This window comes from Equus caballus, chromosome 14 (genome assembly GCF_041296265.1).
Source record: "Equus caballus isolate H_3958 breed thoroughbred chromosome 14, TB-T2T, whole genome shotgun sequence".
NCBI lineage: Eukaryota > Metazoa > Chordata > Mammalia > Perissodactyla > Equidae > Equus > Equus caballus.
The window spans coordinates 57,163,037-57,190,809 of NC_091697.1; the positions used below are offsets into that span (position 1 = coordinate 57,163,037).

General features: G+C 34.6%; 1 protein-coding gene across 36 annotated transcripts in view; it reads left to right on the forward strand.

The window, feature by feature from the left end:
- Positions 1 to 27,773, forward strand: part of CDKL3 (cyclin dependent kinase like 3) — a 102,043-nt gene that overhangs the window by 21,593 nt on the left and 52,677 nt on the right. For 31 of the 36 annotated variants that reach the window (XM_070232761.1, XM_070232778.1, XM_070232756.1 and 28 more), the window contains 8 exon segments: positions 9,599 to 9,711; positions 11,078 to 11,217; positions 16,329 to 16,417; positions 18,329 to 18,482; positions 18,590 to 18,918; positions 20,051 to 20,144; positions 21,430 to 21,592; positions 22,375 to 22,472. In XM_070232761.1, coding sequence (XP_070088862.1) covers positions 9,599 to 9,711; positions 11,078 to 11,217; positions 16,329 to 16,417; positions 18,329 to 18,482; positions 18,590 to 18,918; positions 20,051 to 20,144; positions 21,430 to 21,592; positions 22,375 to 22,472 — 1,180 coding nt within the window. 36 annotated transcript variants of the gene reach the window in all.

The following is a 27,773-nucleotide window of genomic DNA, read 5'->3' on the forward strand; positions in this document are numbered from 1 at the left end:
ATGCTCTTTCTCAGGTTGACCAAGTTTCCTTTTATTCCTAGTTTGTTGAGAGTTTTTATCATGAAGGGTTGTTGATCAAAGGCTTTTCCTGCAACTATTTAAATGATCATGTGAAGTTTGTTTTTTAATCTATTGATGTAATTTTTACATTAATTGATTTTTGCATGTTGAAGCAACCTGTGTTCCTGGGACAAGTCCCACTTTTGATGTTGGTGTATGTGTCTTTTTATATGTCCCTGGATTCAGTTTGCTGGTATTTTGTTGAGAATTTGTGTGTCCATTTTCATAAGAGATCTTAGGAAGAGATATTGGTCTTTAGTTTTCTTTTCTAGTGATGTTTTTGTCTGATTTTGGTATCAGGGTCATACTTGTCTCTAAAAGTGAGTTACAAAGGATTCCTTTCTCTTCTGTTTTTTGAAAGAGTTTATGAAGAATTGGTATTCTTTAAATGTTTGGTAGAATTCAGCAGTGATGCCGTCTGGGCCTGGGCTTTCTTATGTGTCTAGTTTTTTGATTACTAATTCAATTTTTTCACTTGATATAGGTTTATTTAGATCGTCTATTTCCTCTTTTTCCTTCTTCTTCTTCTTCTTTTTTTTTTTTTTTTTGAGGAAGATTAGCCCTTGGCTAACATCTGCTGCCAATCCTCCTCTTTTTTCTCAGGAAGACTGGCCCTGAGCTAACATCCGTGTCCATCTTCCTCTGCTTTATATGTGGGACGCCCGCTACAGCATGGTTTGACAAGTGGCACGTAGGTCCACACCCGGCATCCGAACTGGTGAACCCTGGGCCACCGATGTGAAATGTGCGAACTTAACCGCTGTGCCACCCGGCCAGCTCCCTATTTCCTCTTGAGCCAATTTCAGTAGTTTGTATTTTTCTAGGAAACTGTCCATTTAATCTAAGTTATCAGATTTGTTGGTGTACAATTGTTCATTGTATTCCTTTATAATTCTTTTTATTTTTGTAAGGTTGGTAGTGATGCTACCTCTTTCATTTTTGATTCTAATAATTTGAGTCTTCTCTCCTTTTTTCTTAATAATTCTAGCTAAATGTCAAATTTATTGATCTTTACAAAGAACCAGCTTTTGTTTTCATTGATTTTCTCTATTTTAAAAAATTCTCTATTTTGTTAATTTTCACTCTAATCTTTATTATTTTCTTTTTTCTGCTTGCTGTGGTTTTAGTGTCTTCTTTCTTTTTTACATTGTCTTAAGGTAGAAGGTTAGGTTATAGGCTTGATATCTTTCTTCTTTCTAAGTCTTCTTTCTTAATATAGGCATTTACAGTTATAAATTTTGCTCTAAGCACTGCTTTAGCTGTGTCCCATAAATTTTGTTATGTGTCTTTATTTTCATTTACCTCAAAGGATTTTCTATTTTCTCTTTTGATTTCTTCTTTGTCACAGTAGTTATTTAGTAGTGTGCTGTTTAATGTCCAGATATTTGTGAATTTCCCACAATTTTCCTGTTATTTATGTCTAATTTTATTCCATTGTGATAGGAGAATACATCTTGTAGCATTTCTATTCTTTTAAATTTATTGAGGTTTGTTTGTGGCCTAACATATGGTCTATCCTGGAGAACGTTCCATGTGACTTGACGGAATGTATATTCTGTTATTGGATGGAATATTCTATAGATGTCTATTAGGTCTAATTGGCTTATAGTGTTGTTTATGTCTTCTATTTCCTTGTTGATCTTCTGTCTAGTTGTTCTAGAATGTTTATAATTGTTACCGCTTTCTGATGAATTGTTCTTTTATCATTATAAAATGACCCTCTTCATGTCTATAACATTTTTTGCTTGAAGTCTATTTTGTCTGATATTGTTGTAGCCACTCCAGCTTTCTTTTAATTGTTGTTTGCATGATATATCTTTTTCATTCCTTCTACTTTCAATCTATTTGTATCTTTGAATATAAAGTGTGTCTCCTGTAAACAGCATATAGTTGAATCATGTTTTATTTATTTTTTTTTAAATTCCAGCTGACAATCTCTGCTTTTTGATTGGATTTTCAATCTATTCACATTTAATGTTATTATTGACGTAGTTGGATTTACGTCTACCATTTTACTTTATTTGTGTTTTCATGTATTTTTCCCCTCTGTTCCTACTTTACTGCTTTCTTTTTTCATTTCATGAATATTTTGTAATGTATCAATTTAATTTCTTTAATGACTTTTTTACTATAGTTTTTCAGGGGTTTTTTTAGTGGTTGCTCTCATGTTTAGTGTCTACACCTTAAATTATCAGAATCAGCTTCAGATTTATGCTAGCTTAATTCCAGTGATATATACATAGAAAAGTTATTCCTATATAGCTATATTCCCTTTTCTCTCTTTTTGTGGTATTTTTGCTGTACATATTACATCTATTAATTTTATAAACCCAACAATACAATGTTATAATTATTACTTTACAATCTGTAGTCATTTCCATAACCAAATACAATTTTGCTCCCTCCTACCTTCTTTTGCTGTTATTGGCAAATATGTTACACGTGTATTACATTTCTATATGTTATAGGCCTGACAATATATTATATGCACTTATTTTATCCAATTGCTTTTAAAATCAGTCAAAAAAATAAAGAAGAAAGATATGAATTTATACTGTCTTTTATAATAACAAAAGTACCTTTACCTGTGCTCGCTTTTCATGTGGATTTTAATTACTGTATGGTGTCACTTGTTTTCAGCCTGAAAAATTTCCTTTAGTATTTCCTGTTAGGTGGGAGTGCTAGCAACAAATTCTCTCAGTTTTTGTTTATCTGGGGAAGTCTTTATTTCTCCTTCATTTTTGAAAGATAACTGCTGGATATAGGATTTTGGGTTAATTTTTTCTTTGAGCATATTGATTATCACTGTCATTGTATCACTGTCTTCTGGCCTACATTGTTTCTATTGAGAAGTCAGCTGTTAATCTTATGGAGGTTTCTCTGTAACTGATGAGTTATTTTTCCTTTGTTTTTTTTTTTAAGATTTTCTCCTTGTCTTTGACTTTTGGCATTTTCTCTATGATGTATCTGTGGATCTCTTTGCATTTATCTTACTTAAAGTTTGTTGAGCTTTTTGGTTATTGTCTTTCAATAAATTTGGGCCATTTTCATCCATTATTTCTTCTAATATTTTTTCTTCTCCTTTCTGTCTCTCCTTTCCTTTTGGTAGTCCCATTTATGTGTGTTGGTGTGCTTAATGGTGTCCTTTGTTTCTCTGAGGCTCTGTTAAGATTTTTTTCATTCTTTTTTTCTCTTTATTCTTCGAGTTGAATAAATCTCTACTGATCTATCTTTAAGTTCACAAATTCTTTCTTCTTCCTGTTCAAATATTTTGAGCCTCTCTAATGAATTTTTAAATTTCAGTTACTGTACTTTTCAACTCCAGAATTTCCACTTGGGTCTTTTTAAAAAATAACTTCTACTTCTTTGTTGATGTTCTCTATTCCATGTGACATTGTCATCCTACCTTCCTTTATTATTTTAATCATGCTTTCCTTTAGTTCTGTGAATATATTTATAATGGTTATTTTGAAGTATTTTTCTGCTAAATCCAACATCTGTTTAGTCTCACAGGTGGTTTGTGCTGCCTACTTTTTTTCTGGTGCATGGGTCATACCTCATAGGTTTCTTGATGTGTCTCATAATTTTCTGTTGGAACCTGAACATTTTAGATAAAATATTTTAGCAACTCCTGATACAGGACCCCCTTCTCCCCAGACTTATTATTGTTATTTGTTTATATTATAGTGACTTGGATGGATTATTTTATGAAGTCTGTCATCCCCACCCCCCCTCCCCTGCCACACACAGAGTTAAGCCTCTGTAGTTGCTCTTCAGAGAGGCACAGCTATGAGTAGGCCCATAGTTACTCTGGGATGACAGTATTATTAGTAGGTGTATCTTTCTGTCTTTCTCTGACCATGATGGCTGATTGCTCTATTGTTTTCAACATTGCCTTAGGGCTTAAATCAAATTAAAGTTCTTTGAAGGAATAGTTTCTGTGGTCAGTATTTAATATTTGTTCTGACCCCAGAAGGGCTCCTCCCAATTGTTTTGTTCTCTGGTTCTTGCCTGCAAACTAGCTGGCCTATAGTCTAGGCTGTGTCCATGACTCTCTTCCCAATTGTCTTTTACCACATCCTCCACTGTTCTGGAGAGCACCCTTAAGTTTGAACTTCTCCACAGCCTATTGCAAATGAAGTCAATTGCTTTGGAAGAGATTAGGAGCTATCTGTTTTATGGTTTGCTTCTTCTCCCAGGCAAAATCTCTGAGCCAGGGTTCTGGACTTGGGGTGGAGTTAATGGCAATCTTCTCTCTAAGTGACATTCCTGCTCTAGGAGCTGAGTGCTTAGTTGGCTGTGAGGAGGCAGAAGCCTGAAGTCTTCTCAGCTAAACTTTCCTGGTGTGGAACTACCACCGGGACAGGGCAGGGGTAGTTAGGGCCCCAGTATTCTCACTGTGATACTCCCAAGGTAGAGCCATTGTTCTGTGAGTAGGGGCTGGTCAGAAGAAAGGACCTCACCTCTTGACTATGCTCATCCAGTACTTAGCCTCAGCAAAATGTAGCTGGGGCAGTATGAGAAATGCTGGAGTTCTGCTCCTCCTGGGAATAAAGCCCTTTGACTGGGAGCTAGGGGAAAAGGAAGCCCTGTTTTCTTGGCTGGAACTGTGTAAGGTAGAGTCTTTGCCTTACTGAGATGGAATGAAGGAGGGGGAGTAGTCTTGATTCATATACCACAGACTCACCTTTCTTAAAAAATTTTTATAGATTTTCTTGAATAGATATTTCTTTGCTTGCTGTTTGCCCTTAGGACTATTTCCAGAGGCTTTAATTGTTGTGGATTTTCTTTTCATAATTTTCACCTGTTTCACTGGAGAGTGGGTCAGCAGATCTCATTGCTCTATTGTGATAAAAGTTCATTCCCCTGTGCTTGTTTTTTTTGGAGGGGCATTTTTTTTTGCTGAGGAAGATTCTCCCTGAGCTACTCCCTGAGCTAACATCTGTTGCCTATCTTCTTCTTTTTGCTTGAGGAAGATTAACCCTGAGCTAACATTGGTGTCAATCTTCCTCTGTTTTGTACGTGGATGGCTGCTACAGCACGGCTGCTGACAAGCGGTGTAGGTTCACGCCTGAGAACTGAACCCATAAACCCAGGCTGCCAAAGCAGACCATGCCAAACTTAACAACTAGGCCATGGGGCTGGCCCCTAGGTTTCACCTTTTTTTGTAGATGAGTAGTATTCCATTGTGTGTATATACCACATCTTTGTCCATTCGTCCGTTGATGGGCACTTAAGTTGTTTCCAAGTCTTGGATATTGTGACTAATGCCACAGTAAATATAGGGGTGCATATATCTTTACACATTCGTGTTTTCATGTTCTTTGAATCAATACCCAGCAGTGGAATACCTGGATCATATGGTAATTCTATTTTTAATTTTTTGAGGAATCTCCATACTGTCTTCCATAGTGGCAGCACCAGTCTGCATTCCTACCAGCAGTGTGTAAGAGTTCCCTTTTCTCCACGTCCTCTCCAATGTTTATTTCTTGTCTTGTTAATTATAGCCATTCTGACAGGCATGAGGTGATATCTCATTGTAGTTTTGGTTTGTATTTCCCTAATAATGAGTGATGTTGAACATCTTTTCATGTGTCTGTTGGCCATCTGTATATCTTCTTTGGAAAAACATTTGTTCAGATCCTTTGCCCACTTTTTAATTGGGTTGTTTGTTTTTTGTTGTTGTTGAGTTGTCTGAATTCTTTATATATTTTGGATATTAATCTCTTATCAGATATATGATTTGCAAATATCTTTTCCCAATTATTAGGCTGTCTTTTTGTTTTGTTGGTGGTTTCCTTTGCTGTGCAGAAGGTTTTTAGTTTAGTGTAGTCCTGTTTGTTTATTTTTTCTTTTGTTTCTCTTGCCTGGGGAGACGTGGTAGTCAAAAAGATACTGCTAAGACTATTGTCAAAGAGCTCACTGCCTATGTTTTCTTCTAGGAGTTTTATGGTTTCAAGTCTTACGTACAAGTCTTTGATCCATTTTGAGTTAATTTTTGTGTATGGTGTAAGATAGTGTTCTACTTTCATTCTTTTGCACGTGGCTGTCCAATTTTCCCAACACCATTTATTGAAGTGACTTTCCTTTCTCCATTGTATGTTCTTGGCTCCCTTGTTGAAAATTAGCTGTCCATAGATGTGTGGGTTTGTTTCTAGGCTCTCGATTCTGTTCCATTGATCTATGTGTCTGTTTTTGTGCCAGTACCATGCTGTTTTGATTACTATAGCTTAGTAGTATATTTTGAAATCAGAGAGTGTGATACCTCCAGCTTTGTTCTTTTTTCTCAGGATTCCTTTGGCTATTTGGGGTCTTTTGTTGTGTCACATAAGTTTTAGTATTCTTTGTTCTATTTCTGTGAGAAATGTCATTGGAACTTTGCTAGGGATTGCATTGAATCTGTAGATTGCTTTAGGAAATATGGATGTTTCCATTTATTTGCTTTGTCTTTGATTTCTTTCAACAATGTTTTATAGTTTTCAGTATACAGGTCTTTCACCTCTTTAGTTAAATTTTTTTTGTTTTTTTGTTTGTTTGTTTGTTTTAGGAAGATTAGCCCTGAGCTAACTACTGCCAATCCTCCTCTTTTTGCTGAGGAAGACTGGCCCTGAGCTCACATCCATGCCCATCTTCTTCTATTTATATGTGGGACGCCTACCACAGCATGGCGTGCCAAGCAGTGCCATGTCCGTACCCGGGATCCAAACCAGCGAACCCCAGGCTGCCGAGAAGCAGAAAGTGCAAACTTAACCTCTGCGCCACCAGGCTGGCCCCTCTTTAGTTAAATTTATTAGTTAAATTTAGTTAAATTTATTCCTAGCTATTTTATTCTTTTTGTTGCAATTGTAAATGGGATTATATTTTTGATTTCTCTTTCTTCTATTTTGTTGTTAGTGTATAGAAATGCAACTGATTTTCGTATGTTGATTTTGTGCCCTGCAACTTTACCATATTCGTTTATTATTTCTAAGTTTTTTGTTGGGTTCTTTAGGGTTTTCTGTATATAAATCATGTCATCTGCAAATAGTGACAGTTTTACTTCTTCCTGTCCAATTTTTACCCCTTTAACTTCTTTTTCTTGCCTAATTACTCTGGCTAGGACTTCCAATACTGTGTTAAATAAGAGTGACAAAAGTGGGCATGCTTGTCTGGTTCCTGTTCTTAGAGGGATAGCTTTCAGTTTTTCACTGTTGAGTATCACATTGATTGAGTTGTGGATGTTGAACCATCCCTGCATCTTTGGAATAAACTCCATTTGATCATAGTGTATGATCTTTTTAGTGTATTGTTGTATTCAATTTGCTAATATTTTTTTGAGGCTTTTTCCATCTCTGTTCAGTAGTGATATTGGCCTATAATGTTCTTTTTCTGTGTTCTCCTCGTCTGGTTTTGATATCAGGGTAATATTGGCCTCATATAATGATTTAGGAAGCATCCCCTTCTCTTCAGTTTTTTGGAAGAGTTTGAGAAGGATAGGTATTAATTCTTCTTTGAATGTTTGGTAGAATTCACCAGGGAAGCTGTCTGATCCTGGACTTTTAGTTTTTTGGGAGGTTTTTGATGATTGTTTTGATCTCTTTACTAATGATTGGATTATTGAGTTTCTCTGTTTCTTCTTGATTCAGTTTTGGGAGATTGTATGAGTCTAAGAATTTATCCATTTCTTCTAGATTATCCAATTTGTTGGCATATAGCTTCTCATAGTATTCTCTTAAAATCCTTTGTATTTCTTTTTTAAGATTGGCGCTGAGCTAACATATGTTGCCAATCTTCCTCTTTTTTTTTTTTTTCCTTCTTCCCAAAGACCCTCAGTACATAGTTGTATATTCTAGTTGTAGGTCCTTCTAGTTCTGCTATGTGGGATGCTGCCCCAGCATGGCTTGATGAGTGGTGATAGGTCCTGTGCTGAGAATCCAAACTGATGAAACCCTGGGCCGCTGAAGTAGAGTGCACAAACTTAACCACTCGGCCACGGGCCTGACCCCTATCCTTTGTATTTCTGTGGTGTCTGTTGTAATTTCTCCTCCTTCATTTCTGATTTTATCTATTTCTCTCTACTTCTTGTGCCACCCAAACCCCAGGTGAACTCAAGCCTTCTCTCTTATTTTCTTGATCAGTCTGGCTAAGGGTTTGCCAATTTTTTTTGTCTTTTGAAAGAACCAGTTCTTAGTTTCATTGATCTTTTCTAGTGTCTTTTTCATCTGTATTTCATTTCTTTCTGCTCTGAGTTTTCTTCTTTTTTTTCATTGGAGTAACATTGGTTTATAACATTATATAAATTTCGGTGTACATCATTACATATTGATTTCTGTATAGATCACATCATGTTACCCAAAGGAGTGAAAGACCTGTACACTGAAAACTATAAAACATTGTTGAAAGAAACAGAAGAAGACACAAAATGGAAAGATATTCCATGCTCTTGGATTGGAAGAATTAACATAGTTAAAATGTCCATACTTCCTAAAGTAATCTACAGATTCAATGCAATCCCTAGCAAAGTTCCAAGGACATTTCTCACAGAAATAGAACAAAGAATCTTAAAATTTATGTGGAACAACAAAAGACCCCAAATAGCCAAAGGAATCCTGAGAAAAAAGAACAAAGCTGGAGGTATCATACTCCCTGATTTCAAAATATACTACTAAGCTATAGTAATCAAAACAGCATGGTACTGGCACAAAAACAGACACATAGATCAATGGAACAGAATCGAGAGCCTAGAAACAAACCCACACATCTATGGACAGCTAATTTTCAACAAGGGAGCCAAGAACATACAATGGAGAAAGGAAAGTCTCTTCAATAAACGGTGTTGGGAAAATTGGACAGACACGAGCAAAAGAATGAAAGTAGACCACTATCTTACACCATACACAAAATTTAACTCAAAATGGATTAACAACTTGAATGTAAGACCTGAAACCATGAAACTTCTAGAAGGAAACATAGGCAGTATGCTCTTCAGCGTTCTTCTTAGCAGCATATTTTCAATTACCATGTCTGACAGGGCAAGGGAAACAATCAAAAAAATAAACAAATGGGACTACATCTGCTCTGATTTTTATTATTTCCTTCCTTCTGCTAATTTTGGGCTTCATTTGTTCTTCTTTTTATAGTTCCTTTGGGTGTATTGTTTGATTGTTTATTTGAGATTTTTCTTGTCTTTTGAGGTTGGCCTGTATTGCTATAAACTTCCCTCTTAGTACTGCCTATGCTGTATTCCATAAATTTTGGTATGTCATATTTTCATTTTCATTTGTCTCCAGGTATTTTTTGATTTCTCCTTTTATTTATTCATTGACCCAATAGTTGTTCTCATATAATTTAAGTATAACCTATTTAATGTTATTAATAAAATGTGGTAATATTTAATATATATCCTAAAGTTGGTATATGATATTATAGTGAAAATTTGTAAGTAATACCACTTAACCATTCTTTTTTCTTTGCCGTTAACTTTATTTTGAAAGTTTTTTTAGAAAAGGTATTTTATGTATTTCCCCATGAAAAAGTGATTTATTCCTGTCTGTTTCAGACCTGTGGATATCTGGGCTTTGGGCTGTATGATCATTGAGATGGCCACTGGAAATCCCTATCTTCCTAGCAGCTCTGATTTGGATTTACTTCATAAAATTGTTTTAAAAGTAGGTAGGTATTACTGAAATATATTGTTAAATGCCTAAAATAAATATTGCCAGATCGATTCTGCTTGATTTTCAAATTTAGTTTTTTCTTTATAAGAACAAGGAAGCATATTGTTTTGGTAGATGGCAGCAGATGGATGCCTTGGGCTGATAAAGAAGGTAGAAAATTCTCCTCTGTTTTTGCAAATAATATTTTCTCTGCCAGGATGCAAATAGCTAAGCCATATGTTGGTGGTTGATAGTAAGAAAAATAATACAATAGGAACGTACTTCAATTTGTTTGAAAGTTATCTTAAAATTTTGGTTTGTACAAATATTTGCATGTCTCAAAGAGGACTTTTAAACAGTAGAGTTGATTTAAATGCTTTTTTAAAGCACTTGGAGATAGAAAATCAATTACCTACTGAGAAGACTTTTTTTTTAAAACCACAGTAGATAATCAGATAGCTAAATAACATATTCAGAAAATATGTGATGAGAGCTGAATTATTTGATATCTGCTTTGACTAAAACATTTTTATGGCTAGCCTTGTTCATGGAGTTTTAATGATTTGTTTTTTTAAAAAATGTATTTCTGAATGTGGAGCTTGAGGAGCCCGTTTTATGGTGGGGAAGCTATACATAAACATGTAATTACAGGATCATGAGGAAGGTACTGTGAATAGCTATAAAAACCGTGAAATCTGGATAAGTATTCATTATAGATGCAGTTCAGAACCTTAAAGCATCACATTTTTTTGTGTGTCATCTTTAAAGTTCTGGTTATAAGATTAATGTTAGAAGGAACCTTAGAGATGATGGCATCAATTCTGTCATTTTACAGATGAAGGAACAAAGGCATAGAAAAGGAAGAGATTTGCTCAAGGTCACGGAACTAGTTATAGCAAAACTGGCGCTAGAACTTAGCTCTCTCCTCTCCTATTTATAGTTCTTTCCATTCTGCTAATACTCTAGAGCCTTTTTTCTTCTTTGCAAATTTCTACTTCTAAAGTAATTTAATATTTTCGCTGTTTTGAGTAAGGCTTTGCTGATGAACGCTTGATAGTTAAACCATTTAGTTACCCATATGGAAATATATAAAAGTTTGAATGTGCTTTTCCTGGTAGCATTAAATATGATGTCTTATATTTGGAGAAAAGAAAATGAATCTGATGGTTTTATATTCTCTGCTGACTATGTGCTATCATTACTGGGGAAACTTCAATTTTTTATGCTATATTCAGAAAGTTTCTTGTTCAATTTAAAAAAATTAAAAGAAAATAATTATTTTCTCTTTTTACTAATTTAAGGCAGACCACATAGCAATTTGACTAGTTTGATTTTAGACTAATTTCCCTGCTTTCTTATATACACATTTTTTCTCTTTTCAGGCAATTTGACACCTCATTTGCAGAATATCTTTTCCAATAATCCCATTTTTGCTGGAGTGGTCCTTCCTCAAGTTCAACACCCCAAAAATGCAAGGAAAAAATATCCAAAGCTAAATGGATTGTTGGCAGATATAGTTCATGTATGTTAAGAGATTAAGGACTTATTTATGGGAAATTCACATAAATTACAATACAATTTTAGGATATTACTTGAATGAAATTCCAGAAGGATTTGTAAAGTAAAGTTATCAGTTGATAGTTACTATATTTCTCTGTCTTTATGTCTTTAGTTCAGAAAAATTAAAATTCATAGACTGTTAGAACTGAAAATCCCCCAGGATAATCTTGTTCATTATTTTTAGTTTGTCCCAATTTTAATGATAATTAGGGTTAAACTGGAAAAATTTTAAGGACTTACCATGTTTATCACCACCTTTTAATAGCCAGTCTACCCAAGTCAGGGATCTGTTCCTTGCACAGTGGATCCTAAGGTATCTACAGGGCATTGGCAGCTGCAGTTTTATTGTTGTTTGAAGATACACCAGTGCCACAATTCACCTTGAATTGGAGAAAATAAAAACATTATATGGTGCTTTTTAATTATTTTAAAATTTAAATTTCATTTCAAACTAGGTAATAAATATACCAACATACTTAGTACAAAATTCAAAACTTAAGAGAGTTTACTGTGAAAAGTAAATCTGCTTCTATTTATTTTCTCTATTCAGCCAATTTCCTTTCCCAGGGTTAACTAAGTTATCTAATTTCTAATGAGCAGCCCTTAAAGAAAAAAAAATGCCTACCTAAATTTCAAAGCAAGTATAGTGTTTATAAGAATGGGCTCTGGAATCACATAGGCTATGTTTAAAACCCAGCTCTGTCACTAATTACCTCTGTAACCTTGAGCAAGTCACATATTCTCTGTCCCTCAGTTTACTGGGCTAAGACGACATTAACAGTCTTTATTTTCTGGGGCTGCAGAATTAAATGAGGCAGTGGTAGAAATGTTCTTAGCACAGGGCCTTGAGTAAGCTGTCAGCAAATGTTGTTAATGTTAATTATTGTTGCTGTTATTTAGATAAACCTAATCATATGATATTTAACATCTATAGACTATTCTTGAAGGAAAAAAATTATTTCATTGGTACCTGGAGAGAACTAGAATTTATTAAGAATCAGATTTGTTTACTACATTTTCAGTTTAATTTCTTTTTTTATTTCATAGTTTTAATTATACAAAGAATACATAATGATTATAGAAAAAGTAGAAAATACATGACAAACAAAAAGGAGAAGTTAAGATTTTCCCAACTCCCACAATCCAGAAAAAAATTACTATTAACATTTTGGTTTATCCTTCTAGACTTTTCCTAACCAAATATGTGCATAAAAATTTATGTTGTTTAAAAAGTGTCATACTTTACACACTGTTGTGTAACCTGTTTATTTTCACTTAGTGCTATATTATACACATACTACCATGTCAATAAATATGAAACTACATCACTATTTTCAATAGTTGCATAGTATTTCACTGTATGATTATACTATAGTTTATTTAACTAATTTTGCAATTTTAGACATTTGCTTTCAGGTTTTTTTCCCTCACTATTGTTAATGATGCTACAGTGAAGATCTTTTATATATGTCTTTATGAACTTGTTTTAGTATTTGCTTAGGATAAATTCATAGAAGTGTGATTAGTGGGCCAAAATGTTTACACTTTTTACAAATTTCAATGTATTCTGCAATTTTTCCTCCAGAAAAGTTTCACAGATTTATACTCAAGAACTCTCAAGTAGCATAGCATTTAAATTCTCAATCTCAATCTAGCATTGAATATTATAATTTTAAAAATATTTGCCAATGTAATAAGCTAGAAATAGTATCTCTTTTTCTTTTTTCTTTTTTTTTAGTGCGGAAGATTGTCCTTGAACTAACACCCATTGCCAATCTTCCTCTTTTTGCTTGAGGAAGAATGGCCCTGAGCTAACATCTGTACCAATCCTCCTCTATTTTGTATGAGGGACACCTCCACAGCATGGCTTGATGAGTAGGAGTAGGTCCGCACCCAACATCTGAACCTGTGAACCCTGGGCCACCAAAGCAGAGTATGCAAACTTAACCACTACGCCACTGGGTTGGCCCCAATAGTATCTTTTTTAAAATTACACTTACATCATTACAGGAAAGGTTGTAAATTTTACTAATATTAATTGGTCATTTGTATTTTTTGAGTCCTTAACCTATTTGTCAGTTAAGTATTTTTTCATGTTGATTTGTAAAATAATAAGCATATTAGCCTTTTGTCTTATATGTTATAAATACTTTTTTTCAACTTGAATAATCCAATGGTTTGTAAAGCCACATTAATCATAAACAAAATCCTTTACTTGCTTGAGTCTGTTTATATTTCATTGATTTCTCTCTTTATTCTAGTATAAGTACCATTTTGATTGATTATTGTAACTTTAAAATACATCTTAATATCTAGGGTAGAGCATGTATTTTTTCCCTAGATTTAAATTTTCTAGGGGCTGGTCCCATGGCATAGTGGTTGAGTTCAGCACATTCCACTTTGGCATCCTGGGATGGCGGGTTAGGATTCCAGATGGGGACCTACAGCATTGTCAGCCATGCTGTGGTGGCAACCCATGTACAAAATAGAGGAAGATTGGTGCAGATGTTAGCTCAGGGTGAATCTTCCTCAGTAAAAAAAAAAAGTTCTTAGCAACTTTATCATGATTTATGTACAATAAACTACACATACTTAAAATGTGCAATTTGATGAGTTTTGATAGATGTATTCACCTGTGAAACCACCACCACAATCAGGATACCTAACATTTCCATCACTCCCCTGAATGTTCTCATGTCCTTTTGCAATCCCTCTTTCCTTCATTCCTGTCCCCAAACAACCACTGATTTGCTTTCTGTCACTGTAGATTAGTCTACATTTTCTAGAATTGTGTATAAGTGGAATCACACAGTATGTACTCTTTTATGTCTGGCTTCTTTAACTCAGCTTTATGGTTTAGAAATTGATTCATGTTTTTGCTGGTATCAGTAGTTTGTTCCTTTTTATTGCTGAGTATCCATTATATGGATATATCACAATTTTTTAAATCTATTCCCCTGTTTTGAGTTGTTTCCCTTTTATGGCTATTACATATAAATTGCTATGAACATTCATGTGCAAGTCTTTATATAGATGTATATTTTCATTTCTCTTGAGTAAAAATCTAAGAGTGGAATGGTGGGTTTAAGATGTGTGTATGTTTAATTTTTAAAGAAACTACCAGTCTCTTTCTCAAATATCATATTTTACATTTTCCAAACCAGGGCATGTATTTAAAGTTTCTGAATTATATTATTCACAGAAGGACTAATTTGTCTGCTTTGAATAGGCTATGACTTGTGCGGAACTTTTATCACTTTTCTTATTAAGTTTTATTGATGGATTACTATTATGTTCTAAGATAAGCACATATTTTTGGCTAGTTGCAGTTTTAAGGATCTGGGTATTCTTACATCATAAAGTAGATAATGGACTCAATTTCACTTTGTGAGTCATTTTATTTTTATTGTGGTAAAAAACGCATAACATGAAATCTATCCTCTTACCAAATTTTAAAATGTATAGTACAGTATTGTTAACTATATTCATATTGCTGTAAAGCAGAGCTCTACATCTTTTTCTGTGAATCAGTTTAAACATCTACATTTTGAAATAAACAAAAGTGTAATATTATATGCAATTACCTTGGATTTTCTGGACTTAAATTTTAGCTCTTCTATTTATGAGATCTTAGACAAATTATTTGACCTCTCTGGGCCTCAGTCTTCTCATCTGTACAATGGGGATAATAATAATACCTACCTTATAGGGTTGTTCTTGGGATCCAATAATAGGAAAAGGCTAGGGGCTGGCCCCATGGCTGAGTCGTTAAGTTCATGCGCTCCGCTTCGGCAGCCCAGGGTTTCCCCAGTTCAGATCCTGGGCACGGACATGGCACCACTCATCAGGCCAGGCTGATGCAGCATCCCACATGCCACAACCAGAAGGACCTACAACTAGAATGTACGTCTGTGTACTTGGGGGGGTTTGCGGAGAGGAAGAAGATTGGCAACAGATGTAGCTCAGGTGCCAATCTTTAAAAAAAAATAAATAAATAAATAGGAAAAGGCTAGAATAGAGTGTTGTGTGGCACACAGTAAGCGTCAATAAAAGTTACCTTTTATTACTATGTTTTGCCTTCTTTTTAGAGAAAGAAAGAGAGTTATATAGTAAATGGCTTTTATTCAGATTCTATCTTTCATATTTTGATTAAAGAAATGTTTTCTATTTATAATTGTAGTTATTTAATTACATATAGATTCATTATGTGCAACTTATTATCCAAAACTCTTTCTTCCATTGACTGTTTTTATTTTGTGGGTTTTTTTGTGTTGCTTCTCTACTCAGTTGAAGTACTCCTAAGGTAGGGAAACAGAAAAGAGGCATTCTTTTTTTTTTTTTTGAGGAAAATTAGCCCTGAGCTAACATCTTCTGCCAATCCTCCTCTTTTTGCTGGGGAAGACTGGCCCTGAGCTAACATCCATGCCCATCTTTCTCCACTTTATATGTGGGACGCCTACCACGGCATTACTTGACAAGCCCTACCAGTCTGCACCCGGGATCCGAACCAGCAAACCCTGGGCTGCCAAAGGGGAACGTGCAAACTTAACCACTGTGCTACCAGGCCAGCCCTGAAAGAGGCATTCTAATAATGGATTATTGAAAGATTTGGGGGCTTGAATATTTGTGAAATTGTATTATGCCATAGAAAGAGTGTTAGATTAGTAATCAGAATATGAGTTAAAATTCTATTTTGGCAAATCACTAATCATGCTTCTAGCTCTGTAAAATGGAAATGATAATCTATGAACTTTCTGCCCTACAGTGCTGATAAGAGGATCAAAATGAGCTAATTAATTTTTGCTAATTCCATCAGAAACAAATTGACTTCTGTTTTGGCTAGAATCATAGGACATTTAACCTGTCATAATGCTTTACAAGTACAAATTTCTTAGGGAAATAATTGCTCAGAATTCATTGTCAGAAATGCCTGAGGTCTAATTTAATCTTTTCAAGAAGTTTTTTAGTTCTGGGTACTTAATTACTTCTACATTTCTCGCATTGCTTTAATTTTTACTTTATGGAGCCCTGTTAAGAGCTTACTTAACATTAGAATCTTTTTTCATTGTCTAGGCTTGTTTACAAATTGATCCTGCTGAGAGGATATCGTCTACTGAACTTTTGCATCATGAGTATTTTACAAGAGATGGATTTGTTGAAAAGTAAGCATTTTCAGTGAGTGTGGAATTTCTAGTGTTTTGTATTAGGAAATTTTACTAGCATGAGAATTGCTACATAGGTTAATGTTACACAACAGAAAAATTCAATTTAACAAAAACATACTGATTTCCTGTATTGAGTAAGTATATGGTAGACTTACAGGTGTCATGATGAAAATTCTAATAATAAAAATAATTACTGTTAACATTTAGTACACAGTTACTATGTCCTAGGCAGTGTGCCAAGTTCTTTACACACATTTTCAATGGTCATTCTAGGTCAGAGATAACATTAAATAATCATTACTTTTTAGCTTTATTCCTATTTGGACCTCTAACTAATAATAGTCTGGTTTTTCCTTCTCTGATGGTATCTCAGATTTATATATTAAAATTAGCATTCATTTCCCAAATGATTTTTTCTCCGCTTTACTTATTCTCTGTTGCAATGCCTATTGTCTTATTCTCCCCACAAAATTGGAAGTTCCCTGAAGACAGGGACCATGCCTCTTAAAGCCTTTCTATGTTCCATATTGTATATATAATAAATAATGACAGTGTAGATTCATAAATCAGCCATACTTCTAAAAAAGCCACCATTTTCTATTTGGGCTTTGAAAGAAACAGGAAAAGTTTCTTATTAATGACAAAACCATTCACTTGGCCTTTGGATGTGAGGTCAGAAAGATGCACGTCAATTAAAAATGTGATGGAGTAAACTCAGTCATGGAAAAGTCCAGGAATACCATTGAAGATAGATAGACTAAAACAGAAAAAGGCAAAGAAAAGAGAATCCTTGTGAGTAACTAGAACTTCAGGCATTTGAGGAATTCTAATCTATAACAAAGAATGAGGAGAAGATGTATTGAGAGTGCCAATGATGAAAAGTGCCAGTTGTTGAATAAAAAAAGTTGCTTCCTATCATTTCTACATAGACCAAGTTGATTTCTATTGGGTATTTAGATATTAGAATTTTACTATTGTGGGGTGAAAGTTCTTGAGTTCCAATTATCATACCTTCAGAAAATGTTTGGGCAAGACCTTTTCCTTGGATAAGAGGCCTCTTCCTTGCATGGACCTTCTGCAGTGCAAGGGAGTTTTAGCACAAGTGTGACATGTTCTCATTTAGCCAAACTAACAGTTTGCCTGTATCTAAATAGCACTGGTTATTTTCTTCATCTCGTTGCACTACCCTTTACTAGACATGTACCCTACACAGCACTGGCAAGACTGGGCTGAACTAGGGAAGAATTTGTTCATGGACTGATACTTTAAAACTTCCCCAAACTGATAGCAGTGGTTGCTTCAAGAAGGGGAGCTGTGCAACTCAGGATCAGGGGTGGGAAGTAGACTTTTAAGTATAGCCTTTTGAATTTTGAGCCATGTGAATGGCTTTTCTATTGAAAAATAATTAGCGTTAAAAAAAATGTCAAACTAAAATCAGAACAATCTCCCTTTAATATTTGTGTTTTCCATTACATTTTGTACTGAAAATATTTCTCTAGAGAAAGATTAGAGAAACTAGTTAGTTCATCTTTTAAGTATCGTTACTTTAAAGAACCACAAAAAGGACAAAGTAGCCCGAGTCTTCCTTGGAAAGAATAGTATAGTCATCAAAATTAAAAGCAATTACTTTTATTGAGTAAAGTTTGCATCACACAAGGAAACTAATTCATGTTTGTCTGTTTTGTAAAAGTTTTATGTAGTAAATTCCCTTGGCAAAATTTTTGAAAGATGTATCTTTACCAGGAAGCAATTGATATTAGGTAAATATTGTGCTGTCTCTTGGTGTGCGTCATTGATGACTTATTTATGGTGTAGCTGAAATGTAAATTAATTGATTAAATGGTCAGTTAGAGATAAAATACTCTACATAAATAAAAGATCATTGGTTGATATTGCTTGTTTTATCAGATTCATACCGGAACTGAGAGCTAAATTACTACAAGAAGCAAAAGTCAATTCATTCATAAAGCCAAAAGAGAATTCTAAAGCAAATGAACTTATGAAAAATGAACGAAAAACAATTTATACCAATACATTGCTAAGTACTTCAGTTTTGGGAAAGGTAAAAACTGGTTTTCTTTTCAACCAGTATAACTATGTTGTAGTTAGCACTCTAATGATAAAAAATAACTGTTCTCCTGACTCAGATTTTGGGTATATCTATTCCAGGAAATGGAAAAAGAGAAAAAGCCCAAGGAGATCAAAGTCAGAGTTATTAAAGTCAAAGGAGGAAAAGGAGATATCTTAGAATCGAAAAAGATGGAGTGTGAAGGTAGACATTGTCAGCAGGAGGCAACTGAAAATGCTCATACCATGTCTCAAGATGCAAACCCTATAATCAATGAATCACCAAACCCTGTCAATCCCAGCACTAACTCTAACGGCATGAAAGACAGTCCACATGCTGGAGGTAGTATGATGATGCCACCCATCAATTTAACTAGCAGTAATTTGATGGCTTTAAATACCAATTCAAAACTTTCCCACTCCAATTCAAGGTGAGTTCTAACAGAAAAGAGACTTAAGGAAATGGACCTAAGTAATACAAGGTTACTATATAATGGTGTTTCAAAGAATCAAGTTCATAGTGTCTGTATATAAACTGAATTTGAAGATATATTAAAATTATAACATATAATGGGCCATTACTGAGCGCTTCTTATGAATGCTATAGAAGAAATGAACTTTTCTTAGCTATATATATATGCTTAATTTTTCACTAATACCTTTTGGAAAAACCTCATTAAAAAAAAAAAGATCCTCAGAAAAATTTCTTCCCATTTGAAGAGAAGAAAGGTGATATGACTTAAGTTCTGGTAATGATGTGCCTTGGTATAACAAAATAAGCTTTATTTCTGTATTGTAGCGAATTTTCTACGTGGAGAAAGGATAGTTGAAAATAATCTTTTATAATCAAATAGCCTTTCAAGGTCAAATATTTGGGGAGAAAAACAGTATATTGGGTCACTTTTAGATTTAGCTACTGATACAGATTGAGAGATTGGTACTATGAGTCTTGTTAATCAAGGGCAGTGTGATGGATGCCAAGGGTCTGTCTAGCAAGGCATCAGGACCAGTTCTAAATTTAGGGAAACCAGGAATGTAGATGAGGAGGGAGACTAGTTTCAATATCCCAAATTGATCCTAGCAGACTGGCTTGGGCTATAAGTTGTAAAGCTTGTGGTCTGCAGAGCTGGGCACATGGACATGTCTGTGTCAGTCCAAAGGTACAACAGGCTACAGACAGAAAGAGCCCAATAGTTCTTGAGGTGGCCCCAAAACCATAGTTACAATAACTGTGATTGTAAACCAGCCTTGGACAGCAAACTCAGAAATTCAGAAACCCAGTAGTTAAGAGATCCAGGATCAGAACAGAGAAAAGGGACCAAGTAGGTCAGCTGGAGTAATCCCAAACATGGTTGTCACCACTGATGTTAGCCATAAGTGCGTTGTTCTCTGCTCTGTTTTTACCTTTCTTCTTAGAGCAGTTGGCACGTAAGGACTGACAATTGCATTTTGGCACTCAGTGTTGGAACAGTAGGCTCCCCTGATATAATGTAGTCATTACTAAAGCTAAAAGAAGCACTTCTGGGGAGTTCTAATAACTTCTCATTCATTTTTAAATAATAGGTCAACTGAAAGAGCGAAAAAGAGACGCACGTCTTTACAGTCTATTGGACAAGTTGTGTCTAATAGCAGGCAAGAGGATACAGGTTCCACTCAAGTAAGGCAAGAAGCTAGTCATTAAAATATGCCCTCCTTCAACCTTATCCCCCCAAACCCTGGTCCTTTTCTCCATCTTTGGGCCTTGAACATTTTAAAAAGATGTGCCTTGGGGCCAGCCCGGTGGCACAGCCGTTAAGTGCGCACGTTCCGCTTCCGTGGCCTGGGATTCGCTGGTTCGGATCCCGGGTGTGGACATGGCACTGCTTGGCAAGCCATGCTGTGGTAAGCATCCCACATATATAATAGAGGAAGATGGTCACAGACTTTAGCTCAGGGCCAGTCTTTCTCAGCAAAAAGAGGAGGATTGGCAGCAGATGTTAGCTCAGGGCTAGTCTTCCTAAAAAAAAAAACGAATGCTTTTAGTTTCCTTTTTCTTTGGCTGAGATGAAAACAGGCCATCATTTCCTTAGTGCTTTCACAATTTTAGTTAACTTCTTGTGACTGGATTTGAATATTTAATAAGTTTGACTTAGGGGGGAAAATGTCAAGCTTTTCACCTTTAAAAGATACATGACTTTTTGGTTTTTCACTTCCAAAAAATGTTTTTAGTATCTTACTTTATAGATTAAAAGCAGTTGCCAAATAGATACATCTTCCTTTTCACTAGAAAAAATGATCAGTATAGTTCATTCTCTCATTTTTTACATAGGAAAGTAGCTTATTCAAAATTGAAGCACAGTGTTATTTATAATGAAAAATGAAAAACAACACAAATCCATCCAAGAGCAAGTGGCTGATCAAGTACATTAGAGTACATCCACACAGTGGGATCCCACACTGTGGGATTACACTGTGGAAAAGTGTTCATTAACCTAGGAAAGTTTTTATCATCTGTTATCAAATGAGCAAACAGGTAACACAAAAGGTTTTCCAGAATGCTGGACTCACAAATAATTTTTTTCCTTTAGGTTTTCCCAGTGTCCAGACCACATCATTTTGTAAATAAGAAAGTAAATTATTATTAAGATGAACTGAAGCAATTTGCCCAAAGCCAGAGCACAAGGAATAGGATTAAAATGAAAAGTTAAGGTTGTGGTTCTCATGATCAAGACGGTTATTCTCAGAATATTCAATATGCTAAAAAAAGTTTGCTTAATGAAACTTTTATCGGAGTTTGATCTGTTTACATGTTTAATGGTATTGTATTCTGCTTAATTATTAAAGTAATCTTGCAAAGATAGGCATTGTGATACCATCCAAATGGCTAGCAGTTCTAGGCTTGTCATTTAATAAATAGTTATACTTCTTTCTTTAAATTAACTCTTGTTTATTTGTTTGCTTAGAGCCAAATGGAGAAGGGCGTATTTAATGAGCAAATGGGTCAAAGTGACCAAATGGCAAATAGAAACAAAAGGAAGCTTAATTTTTCCAGATCTGACAGGAAAGAGTTCCATTTCCCAGAACTGCCTTTCACAATACATTCAAAGGAGATGAAAAGAATGGAAGGTACACATTTGTTGCATAGCTTTACAATCTCCAGATGTATGCTTTACAAGACCTTTTTTGGTAATTTAACATTTTATAATGTAATTTAGGTAGAAATAGTAAATTGCTACAAAAAATATTTTCAGCTGATGAGAATTTTTTTCCATAGCCAAATAAGGGTTGAAACTTGAAGGAGATAATTTTAAAGAAGGGTTAAGAAAACTTTAAAAGGTAAATTTTCATTAACTCAATATTGTTGAAATGTTAGAGCAGTATTTGGGGAATTTGGTTTGAGTTCAGTATATGACCTAGAGTAAATCAATTTCCTATGATTTCTCCATGATTCTTTGCCTGTATAGTACTTCAGGCATCCACGGAGTTAGTAGATTAAGATTTAGAACATGTATTGAGCTCTTAAAATGACTTTTCTTTTTTTTAACAGAGTAAATGTTATGTTACTTTGAAGAACAGCGACACCTTGTGAAAAGTTAATATAATAGCAAGATTATAGTACTTGCACAGCTCAAGAGGAATTATCTGATCCACTTAACAGTTATACTCAGAATTAAAAAAATAAATGTCTTCTTTTAATACCTGGTAGACTATTTATAAATTTATAAAAGAAATCATTTATGATTGGCACATTTTACCGTTACAACTCAGGATTTGTTCAGTTCCGTTATGATAAACTGAGGAACTGACTTTAATGCATTTCAGAATTTCCATTTGAAACTCTTGAAAAGGAAAGTAAAGCTTCAAGGCAGGAATAACAAGTTGTCATTATTGTATATATTTTTGAAAAGTTAAACAGATAAAAGTGCTGAAGAGGGAATCGAAGAAAACAGATTCATCTAAAATACCAACTTTACTTAATGTGGATCAAAATCAAGAGAAACAAGAGGTAAAACTTTTTTTGTTTATAGCTGTTACTAAGGAATGCTGTTTAGAACTCTTGACTTGGTATGTAAATTTAGTTATTACTATTAGAAAGTTATATAAAAATTCTGTAGTGTTCAAACTTGAGAAACAGATCTATATTTTCCTAGGATAATCAATTACTGAAAGTTTTTAAATGTTATTTTTTTGGGGTGGTGAATACCAGCCCTCATTTGAATGTTGAGTGATTAGAATATACGGTGCCCAAGGAAAATAGTATGTATGTTATGTGTATTGTCTGCTATCATGCAGGTAAACTATGCCAGAGGAAATGAACGATGGTATAAACATACGGTTATACTGGCCACAAGAACATATGTGTTTGTCTTTAGACTCTTCCTTCCTGTTTTTTCTCCAATTCTCCCATCTCTACTGTCCACCTATACTGTCCTATTTTCACAAGGATTTGCTCTCAACTAGCTATCAGATGATCTTGTTGAAATGTCCCAGTCCCTACCCACCAGGGAGTCTTGAATTTTCTTTGGAAATCTTGAAGCCCTCAATACCCGAATGAAGGTACTCTTTTAAGGGAAGGGGATTGTGCTGAGCACCCCCTGAGTTAAATCACATAGATGGCCTTCTATTCTGCACTCTTGTGAGGTCATCGACTTTATCATCTGTTTCTTGTTTTTAAAATAAAATTGATTACATTTTAATTCATGATAAAATTAGCACATGTGAAGAAATTAGAAAAATAGAGAAATTTTTATCTGAAACTGTGTAAGAAGACATTTTAACTAATTCTATTCAATCTCTGCAACATTCAGATAAAAGAGTTATCAGACACTGTTAGATATATTTCACAGTGACATTTATGCTTTATTCTTGGTCTAGAACTTGTTAAGAACTCCACAATCCACTTGGCAGAAAAGAGATATTTTCTAGATAGAAAAAGAAAGCCATTATTAGTCATCTTCTAGTTCATTATAAAAACTAATAAGGTGGCTTTAAACTTTTAAACTTGGGTAACTTACTGATGTCACAGTATGTTGCACAGCATACCATTTGCACATTTTTTGAGTGATTGAGTGAGTTAGGGCTCGAGTTTGGGAGACTGGTGATGTGCTATATGTGTTTATCCTAGTGTCCTATGAAAGCCCCCAGAACTAAAATTACATCCAATGCAGGAAGAAAGGAACTCTTGGACTGTCTGTCTTAAGGAAAAGAGGAACTCTTTAAGGAAATTTTACCTTCTGTCATTTTTAAAATACATAAGTAAATAGGAAGGGAAAAATCACTTCTTGCTCATATGGTGTAGAACTCCTGAAAAGATGACCTTTTCAAGAGTGACCTTGAAACATTTGTAGTTATTAGAAATAACAGGTGGTCATCAATAATGGTTATAGTTTATTTGTACTGCCCATTCAAATGCAGTTCTGACAAGTGACTGAAATTGCATATAAGGCTAGTCTAAACACTTTTAATAAATTCATGTCAGAAGTAAGAAAATTTCCTAAATTTTGAGTTGGTAGTTTATTTTAGAACACAAGAGAATATGACATGTTTTTAAAAACATAAGAGAGAGACTACAAACTTATTTGGCTCTGCCATTGACTTGTTTTTGAATTGCCTAATCAGATCCAGGTATTTCCCAGTTGCACATTAAAATTTCAGGCATCTTAAATGCATAGTGAAATAGTGTGCATTTAGTGTTCATGATAAGCATGAAACATGGGTTGGGTTCCACACTGAACAATGTGGAACACCATTTAAACATATCATGAAGATCGTTTATAAAAGGATGGAAATAGTGTGTACGTGCATTGAATAGACTCTATAACCTAGAAACTCTAAATTACTCTAATGAATGAGTTAGGAAAGAGAGAAGAGAATCTATACAGAAGCCACCTTCAATTCTACTTCATGATGATAATGAGGAAAACCTTGCTAAATACTATCCCTGTACCTTATAAACAACCCCCAGGTACAGAGTGCAAGGACTTGCCTCTGGGTCTGTGTCCTTACCAAAGACTCATTATTTCCTCAGTGAAGGTCCTGTTTCTATTTACTTTTTAGAATATAGGAAATGTACAAACTGAAAGGAAGAAGAACCTGACAGATGTAGAGTAGAAAATGCAACAACTGAAAATTCAGGGAATCCCAGAATTACTGGATGGTTAAGAAAAATATCCTTTTTATTAGTATTACGTATGCAAAAATGCTGACTAAAGAATTCTACAGATATATTGTAAATTCTGTGTAGTTATGTGTATATTCACCTAAGTTTATTTTTAAATTTACTATTCTTTAAGTTATTCATTTTCTCTTAATTTGAACATTTAATTTATAAAAACTGCCTGACTGGTACATCCTAATAAAATTGCAGCTTACGTTAAGTCATATAATTTTATTTGATGATCTGTTGTCTCAGTTATGTTTGATTAGTGGTCATTTGTAGCTTTGGTTCAGAACTTTATAATTGTAGAAGGAAAAGTTTCTAAATGTGTAATAAAGTGAGATCCCAGTGTCTGGGAGCACCAAACATTTCTGAACAAATATATTTGATAAGCATGAAACATGGGTTTGGTTCCACACTGAACATTCTGGAACAGCATTTAAACATATCATGAAGGTTGTTTATAAAAGGATGGAAACTGAGCAAAGCATTGAAGCAGAACTTTTGGCTTGACCAGCATGTTTATCATTTAGTAGTTTACACAGAATGTATTGTTGCATGTAATTTAACGTTAGTGACAGTCAAGGTTTTGGCAGCATGTATTTACAGTCTTATCCCTGGTTCTTACTGGCTTGGTTTCTAACTTAAGGGTGGAGATGGCTACTGTGAGGGGAAAAGTTTGAAGAGGAACAGATTTTTGACTTGTGGTGTCTTTTCTTTTAAATATTAAAAATACAAATCAGCATGTCTTCCCTTTTTATTTTATATACAGTAGAAATGTACTATGAACTGTTAAGACAGCCATTTGTCTGCATTAGCATCATCCAACTTTTTTTGTTAGCAGGCCATTCACTGTTTTCTTCTTTCTTTCTTCTAAAAATTCTGTTGACGTGATGCTTTGATTTGGAATTATAAAGTGATTTCCTTTCTGCCTGCTTCTTTTCTTTCCATGATTACTGAGTAGGTAGCCCATCCTGTCATAGGACGCCCATTGTACTTATACTGATCTCTGCCCTCTGCTAGTGACGTAATCTTAAGTGTCAATTATTTCCTAGAATGCTCAGGCTTCCTGCAGTGAGTTCTTAATGAAACATCTGACCCATTGTTTTAAAAGCTGCTCATTACATGGGGCTGGCCCCGTGGCCGAGCGGTTAACTTCGTGCGCTCCGCTGCAGGAGGCCCAGTGTTTCGTTGGTTCGAATCCTGGGTGTGGACATGGCACTGCTCATCAAACCACGCTGAGGCAGCATCCCACACGCCACAACTAGAAGGACCCACAACGAAGAATATACAACTATGTACTGGGGGGCTTCGGGGAGAAAAAGGAAAAAAAAAAAATCTGTTCATTACCGTTACATGATTAAAAACATGTTCTGTTAGTCAGCTGTAAAAGCATTTATAATATTTATAAAATATCTTAAAATTATATGGTATTCAAATGTTAATTCTTTTATCCTTTTAAACAACTATCAGCATTTTTCCAGTTCCTAGTTCCATCTAATAGTGCCTTTTATGTGGTACAGACTTTGCGATTTCATAAAATAAATTATGTACAACCCAGAAGAGATTATACTACCAAAATTCCTCATTGTCCTATTCTTCAAAAAACAGTAAAATGGGATTATCTGGTGTTTTACCAGGATTCTACCTGATTTTGTGTTTTCTAAATAGACATAGAAAGCAAAGGAAAACATAGTTTCTTTATTACAATGTTATAGTCTCTTTTCATCTCATTAAAAAGTTGATTAGAATTAATAGCTGAGGTTATTATATATGATGTACCTTTCTAACAGACTCCTTGTTAGCTTTAGCAACTAATCTCCTGCAAGGAAGTCAAGAGTTGTTCCCTCTGGTGGGTTTCACAGGTATAAGTCTGCCCACTGCTTGTTGCATTTATATATTTGTTGATCCTTACATCAATATCAAAGGATTGTCAATTCCTTTTCAATTTCTATAAAAATACCTACTGGGATTTTGATTGGGGTTGTGTTAAATTTATACATCAATTGGAGGAGAATGGATATCCTAATATTTTTATTTATTTTTATTTTTTATTTTTCCTTTTTCTCCCCAAAGCCCCCCAGTACATAGTTGTGTATTTCAGTTGTGGGTCCTTCTAGTGGTGGCGTGTGGGATGCCGCTTCAGCATGGCCTGATGAGTGGTGCCATGTCCACGCCCAGGATCCGAACCAGCAAAACCCTGGGCCACTGAAACAAAGCTGGAGAGCTTAACCACTCGGCCATGGGGCGGGCCCCCTGGCTATCCTAATACTGAGTGTTCCGATCTACAAGCGTGGATAAACTCTCCATTTATTTAGATCTTCTTTAATTTCTTTCTGTAATATTTTATAGGAATCATATATCTTTTATTAAAATTATTCCTATGTGTTTTGTTTTATGATGCTGTTATAAATGGTATTGTTTTTCAGTATTATCTTCTAGTTGGTTGTTGCTAGTATACATAGGTACAATTTGGTTTTCTATATTGATCTTGTATTCTGAGACCTTGCTAAATTCACTTGTTAGTTCCAACAGGTTTCCTTCCTTCATTCCTTCGTTTATTCGTTCATTCATTTGTTCCTTACTCCCTTCTTCTTTTTTTGTATATTCCTTGGGATTTCATATTAGGCAATCATAACATCTACACATAAAGGTAGTTTTACTACTTCTTTTCCAATGTTTATGTCTTTTATTACTTTTTCTTGCCTTTTTGTACTGACTGGGGTATGTGATAATGTTGAACAGAAGCAGTGAGAGTGGACATCCTCAACTTTTTTCCTATACCAGAGGGAAAACATTCAGCCTTTTCCCATTAAGTATGATGTTAGTTGTAGGTTTTATGTAGATGACCTTTATTAAATTGAAGAAAATTCCTTCTGTTTTTCTTCCTGAGTGTCCTTACCATGAACAGGTGTTAAATTTTATTAAATGCTTTTCCTGCATCTACTGAGATGTTCTTATTATTTTCCTCCTTTATTCTGTTAATGTGAATTAGATGAAGTGATATTTGATTGTTAAATCAACCCTGTATTCCTAGAATTAAACTCCACTTGATCTTTTTTACATATTGTATTATGTTTGATTGATTAATATTTTATTAAGGATTTTGGCCTCTATGTTAATGAGGGATTTTAGTCCCTTTTTTTTCTT